Raw genomic sequence first — 7,972 nt, 5'->3', positions numbered from 1 at the left:
AATTTACAATGCTTCAGTCGTGATCGATCTTGTTACTTTTGACACTTCCTTGGCTTTGACCACTAGCCTACTAAGCTTTCTCACACACACAAACACACACACACACACACACACACGCGAGCGCTAACCGACTTCCGGTGTGACATTAGTTGGCTCGGGTCTGCATTAGGTTATACCGTCACAGACGGAAAGATGCTCACAGTCAGACTGCCTTAAAGTGTCTCATCATTTCTGAGTGTGGGCATCAAGGAATTTTCCTTTAGATTCGGTTCACTAAACTGCCTGTGGACTTGCGGAAGAAGACGTATTTTGAGCAAACAGCAGTGACTTGAATTGGCAGCACGCTCCTCATGTGTGCGATGTGAAACATGGACCATCCAGCGTATCATGGTCCGATAAGCAAACAGAGATGTGAGGAGCTGCTTGGCAAGAAAGGAAAGGACGGAACTTACCTCATTCGTGACAGTGAGACCATTCAGGGAGCTCTCTGCCTCTGTGTATAGTAAGTACTGTTTCTTATTCACTATTTTTTAGGAACTGACTGACAATTGGGGCACAAAGTAACGCTTTTTGACTTTCTCAGTTTGTGTAAATCTACTTATGGTTCAGAGTATTTATTTTTCCCCACATTAATTTCACACATGTCTAGTACAATTATGTGGTTTTGTTTTATTAATACAGTATACTTTTTTCTTGATATACCCCAAAAGAATGGAAGTGACAACATGCCCCATAGGTGGGGTACATTGTAACATGTGAGGGGCACATTGTAACATGACCATATGACAGCTTAAAATGTTATCTGATCTAATAGAAAAATATACAAGACAAACTAAAATATTTTCTCAATAAAATACAATTATTAACTTTTTCATATAAAATAATGGCATTTTTTAATAATTAAATATAAATAAATGTTTGAATTTTGACTACGAACACAGGAAAACACAGCTATACAACATAGTTCAAAACAAATAAATAATAAGTCATTTCTGAACATTGACTCTCAGTCTCTATTCACCTTTTTCTCATGTTTTCGCAATAGAATTAATAAAAGTATAGAATATAATAGCATATTTCTAATAGGGGCACATTGTAACGCAGTGTGACAACATGCCCCGCCTGCACAACTGGGATTTAAACCTGGTTAGCGAAGTATTAAAGAACCATCTCAACTGTTAAATAACATATTGGAGATTGAAATAATATCAGATTTGTCTAATTTTTAATAAACACAAAAAATAGAGATGAAAAATTAACTTAAGTAAGAAATTTACTTTTGCTATGGTTTAAGAAATGTCTATGGATATCTTCCAAAAAAAGTTATAATTTTGGCGCAATTTTTTCTCTATATAGTGTTGATATGGCAACTAGTAAATACACCAAGTTTCGTCATGGTAGCATGTGTGGATACAAGTGTGTTACAACTAGCCCCGTGTTACGTTGTGCCCCGCGCTCCCAGCTTTATCAAGGAAAAGTTTGGGATAATGTAGGCCTATTCTTTTGGGTATAATCTCCTGATTTTTCCATTTCCCTCTACCATCATCAGATACAAAAATAACGTCTTGCATTTATTTGAATGAATGAATTGAGACTGCAGGATGGTTCAAGCTGATTTTCTGATTTATCAGTTGAGTTGTCACCACCATCAAATTTGACACATCAGCAATGACAGCTAATAATGTTGACAAAAATAACTACATTTTGGATGTCACACAAATGTAATAGCTGTGTTGCTGACTAAGACCTATTATGGAAATAATATAAATCCCAGACATTTTCTTCAGACACTCGCCAATTTTGGAACAGAGTTGATATAATAGAAAATATAAGCGTGATTAGCTAAAATTATTTAAAAAAACAACAAAACAAAGAAAAACAACAAACTTCACTCAATAAAGTTTTTTCAAAGTTGGTCAAATATGGAAAGCAGTCTTTTAGAATGAAGGCTGACTTTGATATTACCTTTTTGAAAGTTGTAATATCTGATGCAGTTGAAAAACGTGTTGTTTTAGCCGAAGTGAGTGATAATATAAATTCATATATATTTTTTATAAAATAAGGAGAAAATCAGTGAGCTCATTGTTTCTGCGTTAAATTATTACATTGTTTAAATGAATACCTTTTTCGCTAACTGTGATTTTGTATATGTAGGCTACATTTCTGAAATGCATAACTTAGACAGTTACCTCTGATAACAGATCAGCTTTGAAATGATTTGGATTGTGAAAAACGCTTTGAAAATCAAAGCAAATGGTTAAGTTGTATTAGGAATATTAAACTGATTATCTCTAAATAAATTCAAAGTGGAAATGTTTTTACTTTCAAAACTAAGGGTACATGTATGAATATATTGGAATATTTTGGTAAATTGGAGTATATTTTGTTATAAATATGTTTAAATCTATATCTCTTATAACCAGAATATGTATGAATAATTAAGCAGTGAATCATTGTGTAATTTGTATACAAGTATTTGTAATACTTTCTTTCTTAGAAGCGTATTTTCACCACAGTATTATTTTTAAATTGGTCCAGTTGACGCATTAAACTTTTAGGAAATACTATTAACGGAAATCATTTTGTGGCTTTTTGTCATTTAGGGTAATGAGAATGCCTGCAAAATGTTGACACTGATGTTTTGTGGAATGTCAACTCAAAATTAAAATGGCAGTTTGATATTTTTCATATTTCATCGTTAAAGGCCACTTCACAGACCCAAAATAGACCCTAGGCCCAGATAGACCAAAATGTCAGATCAAAGATAGAGATAGACCAAAATGACAGTTTCTCATATCCTCTAAAGGGATTTACATTTTACATTTATACATATTTACAATACTGTTTAGAATATTCACAGTTTATGAAATGTTTTTTTTTAAGTATTTTTTTAAACCCCCCCTTAATAAAAATGATACCCAGATTTTTAAAAACATTCGTTTCATAAATGAAGTAAAAATGTATATCATTGTGGGAAGTTGTCTAACTGGAAAGACACAAACACAATAGGCCTTTATAATTAGATATTTATTCCTCAAAATTTTGCTCGACTTCCCAGCTAAGCTTTGTAACATTCAACAAATGCACATTTACAAAAGGGGAAATGAGCAACTCTTAACTCTAGAAATAATTAAGCGGTAAAAGGGAAGCGGTATTTGTAGATCATAGGCCTGTCACGATTGCTACACTGAAAACAATTTGGAGTAGGATTTACTTGAAAAAAGCTAGGCAACTTTTTTCACTCAGAAAATGCTAGTAAATTTACAAAGATTTGCCAAGTAAAAACCTAAACATATTCATCAGTAGCTTTAATTAGAAATCTTTAAGTTATATTTACTTGGAATATGGAATTAAGTAAACTTTACTTAACCTAGTTAAGTGAAAGTAACACAGAAAATAAGTAATTTTAACTTGGCTAATAAAAGGTTGATTAATATCGATTTAGTTGAAATTTCCTTTGCATTACATTTCACTCGAACAATAATATTGAATTATACCAGTCATTTATAGTATGTGCTTTACTTAGATTATCTAAGTAATTTATACTACAGCATGTCAGATGTTAAAGCAGCACTCAGTAGCTTCGGGATTTCTTCGCTGTATTCTCGCTTTTTGCTCGCAGGTTTCTCTCTAGAGCTCCCCCCACAGCTTCGGAATAGATATTTGACAACACTGTTGTAAAAACTCGTTGGTGATTCTCAGACACCAGAGGCTAGTAGATCAACGACATCAAAGCAGATGGGACATTCTTTAAAACGTCTTCTTCATTCGGGTTCGGACAGCGTGAGGGAGCGCAATAATGACAGTATTTGAGCAGATTTCTTTTGGCCATAAAGCAATTGTTTACATCGCGAGACCTGATATCACGCGATACTTCCTGCCGCGGCGACTGCAATAGTGAAGGCGACATCTAGTGTTTCTATATCTATATCCGCCCGCGTGCGGGTATAGAAACACTAGCACTAGATGTCGCCTTCGCTATTGCAGTTCATTAGCCAAGGCGACATCAGTGTATATATCTATACCCGCCCGCGCCGTCAGATCAGTTGGACGCGGCTTTGTTCAAGAGGCAAAAACTATATAAATACGGTTCGTTTTCTCACACAAACCGCTCGTTTCGTGTCTTAGGCCATCAAAGTGTACTTACGATGGGGAATTGTTTCATTTGGACGATGGGGAATTGTTTTAATTTGGACTTGTGCATGCTCTTTGAGACAGTGACCATAGACCTGCATTATATGACTGACAGACAAGAACGGTTTGACCTAAAAATATCAAAATTGAAACTACTGCGGAAAAAAAGACACCTACATCTTGGATGCCCTTCAGGTAAGCTAAAACATACCAAAATTTAATTTCAAAGTGAACTATCCCTTTAAGACCATTTTATGCCACTGAATATAAATCATAATATAACAGCATAATAATGCAAGTAGGCCTACACACTTTCAAATGACAACAATCATTCTTTAGATCATGGAAATAAAGTGTAAAAAATAATAATATCCTAAATAAAAAAACTTGAATAAATAGTAAATAAACATTTGCAAAAAAATAAATAAAAGAAAATGCGCTTGCAAAAGCACAAAAGGCACTTATTGAAATGTTCCATTTACAGATTTTTTCCCTGGCTTTCTTTTCTCTGTAAAGTAAAGGTGCTTTAAATTGCTGAAAACACAAACCCTGCTTAGCAGTCAGATGTCCGTATGAACAAATGCACAGATGCCTCAACAGGCCTTATCTGCTGCAAAAACTATTTACGTGTATGAATAAAACTATCCATCATGAAGGAACTGCCCGAGCCCCGCTTTTGCCTCTGACATGGAGAACAGACAAGATGACAGCACGATAGGCAAAATGTTGGTGACATTCATTATAATGTAGATATATTGCGTCACCAAAAATGATTGAAGTCATGTACATATATTGTGTGATAAGTCGATATATTGATTATTGCACCAGGCCTAGTTATTCACAGCAGAGACGTTGCACTGGAAAATATATACACTGCTCAAATACTTGAAATTGTAATCTTAAAGTACTAGTACTGCACATTTTGGGGCTTTCAGAGGGCTGTATCTTGTGATGTTAAAACTAGGAATGACTTCTAAATGTCTACATTTTATCTGTAAAAAATGAAGGGGCCCAGAGCAATATAATGTAGTCAGGGGCCCCAGAATACCTAACTTTGTCACTGGCCGGTCCCAAAGAGTGCTTTCTTGCATTCTGCTTGCACTATTGTTTAATTGTTTGTTTAGGTGGGTCACATTAAATGCAATGAATGACACATATTTAATATGCTGTCAAGTTAGAAAAATGTGTCTGAAGTCCCTTGCATTCTGTTCCATTCTGTTGCACATCTTGCGCTATCTTGCTTCTTATTTTTTCAGTGTGTTCTTCTGAATGTTTTAGGCGACAGTATATGATAAGACTGAAATTAGCTCCAAGCATAGGCTAATTTCTCTGTAGTCTATGAATGGTGAATACATGTTGATAACACAGCAGAATGTAATGGAAATCAGATATAATCTAAATGTGTTACTGTTATTGGTTATTGATGGTAAAGTAGCCTTACATTTTGGCAACATCTTAGCCGTCTGCTTATTTATTGATTCAGTGATCATTTATATATGGCAGTGTACAGAATGCAATGTATATGATATTTTTAACAGCTACTAGCAGTACAGTTTTAACAGTTAAACTTAAAACTCTTAACAGTTTAAAAACTCATAACTTAATGAAGATAGAACGGAAACGCTTGTCAGTGACTCTACCTACCCAAACAGAGCATGACACTTCCTGAAGGTAATTGTACTAAGAAAGTGTCTGTCAAGAATATACACAACTACGCAAGAAATGATGTCAGTTACTATAACTGTTGTCTTTTCATCTAAAAAGCTGTAAAAAGGAGAAATTAAAAAAAAGCTAACCAATAATATTTTCAGTGTTTTCATACAGTCAAGGTCATAGTATAAATTCTTACACAATTCTTACACCAGGCCACGGTTTTGGAGCCTGCAAGTAAGCAAGGTTTGGTTTAATCAACCGAGGGTTCAGGGTATACAACTGTAATAGAGATTATTCAACCACTAACTACCACAATTGAGCTATTTCAATTACTTTTGTTTGATTTGTTCATTGCAAACAGCTAAAAGTCAGCAAATTTAGCTAATAAACCTGATTTACAATGGGAGTTGAATAATTTCAATTACAACTGTACGTGACCGCAAGTTAACCGTGCTTTCTGGAATACACCCCGAGAGAAGAGAAGTGATGTCGGGGGTGGGGGATGGGTATTTTGATTAAAAGATGAAAAAAATAATAATAATGTGCATGGATAAATGAAAAAAAAAAAGTCAATTTTGATTTTATGGTGACTTTAATTACTTACTTTATTTTTTTATGCATTTTTACAGTAAACAAAAAGTGGTCTATACTTATAGGATCCTTCAAACCCACTCCGGATCCTACACTCTACAGGTAGGACACACTAAAATAATATCTCTTTGGTGGATAACTTCGGCATAACAGTAGATCTAAACTGATCGCACAACAGATTTAGCATTAAATGAAATAAATAAATATGTCAATAATTTAATTTACAAGTCATTCAAATGTCTCAACACTATTTGTTTCAGGCTAGCTCAGGTGTAGAGGAGAAGTTCTTCAAGACGATGAAGGATCTTATTCGTCATTACAAGCAAAAGAATCAAGGACTTGCAACACACTTATACCGTTCGCTGAAAAGAAAAACACTGCTAGAACAGCCTTTGCAATGTCCAGAACCACTAGTGCCTGATGAGCAAAACGATTATGAAAGTGAGTGTCAACTGTTATAATATAAGAGATTTAACAATCATGAGACATTACCAATGCCATTACAAGTGTTGGCGGTAACGCATTACAAGTAACATGAGTTATGTAATCAGATTACTTTTTCAAGTAACTAGTAAAGTAATGCATTATTGTTTAATTTACAGCAAAATAACTTTTTCAAATGAGTAACGCAAGTTACTTTTAAAAGTGGCTTTCTCCAACACTGGTCATTACAATGACAAAACATCATTAGACATTTACAATAACATATTTTAGCAGGAGTCATCTTTGAATTAGAACCAAAGCTGTTCCCTTACCCTAACTAACTGTGAACCTTTTCTCTCTCTCAGATGTTGATTGCTCAGGGGACTATGTTGTTGTTCTGCCAGATGATTTAGTCACAATGTGATGTTCGCCCTGGATAACGGGATCAGCCAACACGAAGGACAAAAATCGAGGATGTGTATTTCAATGCTGTAAAGTTGTGGATTTTGTAGTCATTATACATTTTCTTTCTATAGATTTGAGTTTAAAGTTTGGTTTGGTTTTCTTAATATTTGTTACGTTTTGCTCTAATGATAAATGATTTAATACACAAAGGATTTCACATAGTCAGTGTTTCAAAACCTAGAAATAGTGCTAAATATTGTTTATTTATTTCACAACACTTTGGCAATTCTATATTTGTAGAATCTATTTGTGTCAAACAGAGTCTATAAGGTATGCAGTGTAAATATTTTGTTCCTAATGAATGTGCTGTCTTGAGGTTTTTACATGTAAATATTTTCCATTTACTTTACCACTTAAATGTGCCCACATAAGAACAGTTTCCTATGCATTGTTCCATATGGTCAAAGACAGAACTGATGTCACTGCCTGAATTTAAGTTTGGTTGGTGTCTTTTAATAAATCAGTTTAAAAAAATCAACTTGTTTGCCATATTTCTCCAAGTGCTTCATTTCTTATAGGCTAAATGACAAAAGATTTTATTTTCTTTAAAAAGAGCAGAGGCCAGTTGCATAAGCCCAGCCATGTTAAGACTGCATCTTAAAAACTAGTCTGACCAACCAGACTCTTTACTTTTTTTAGATTTTAACTGATTACATTTTTATGTATTTTTAACTAACTTAAGTTCACGACCAAAATTAAAGAAATA

At 34.2% G+C, this 7,972-nt stretch overlaps 1 protein-coding gene across 1 annotated transcript; it reads left to right on the top strand.

Moving 5' to 3' along the window:
- Nucleotides 1-118: 118 nt before the first annotated feature.
- On the top strand, nt 119-7,307 carry LOC311283934 (SH2 domain-containing protein 1B). Its single transcript, XM_084398713.1, has 4 exons — nt 119-502; nt 6,417-6,480; nt 6,639-6,819; nt 7,167-7,307. The coding sequence occupies exons 1-4, from the start codon at nt 369-371 to the stop codon at nt 7,223-7,225; spliced, it is 438 nt and encodes a 145-aa protein (XP_084254839.1). The 5' UTR covers nt 119-368; the 3' UTR covers nt 7,226-7,307.
- The last annotated feature ends 665 nt before the right edge of the window (nt 7,308-7,972 follow it).

The sequence above is a fragment of the Rutilus rutilus genome (assembly GCF_951802725.1).
Source record: "Rutilus rutilus genome assembly, chromosome: 24".
In the NCBI taxonomy this organism is placed as follows: domain Eukaryota; kingdom Metazoa; phylum Chordata; class Actinopteri; order Cypriniformes; family Leuciscidae; genus Rutilus; species Rutilus rutilus.
The sequence above is the reverse complement of the archived record's forward strand: the minus strand, read 5'-3'. Positions and strand labels throughout refer to the sequence as shown.

Coding starts and splice junctions, on each gene's coding strand:
- LOC311283934 (XM_084398713.1), top strand. CDS start 369: ATGGACCATCCAGCGTATCATGGTCCGATAAGCAAACAGAGATGTGAG. Junction 6,481..6,638: donor CCGGATCCTACACTCTACAG/GTAGGACACACT, acceptor TATTTGTTTCAG/GCTAGCTCAGGTGTAGAGGA. Junction 6,820..7,166: donor TGAGCAAAACGATTATGAAA/GTGAGTGTCAAC, acceptor TCTCTCTCTCAG/ATGTTGATTGCTCAGGGGAC.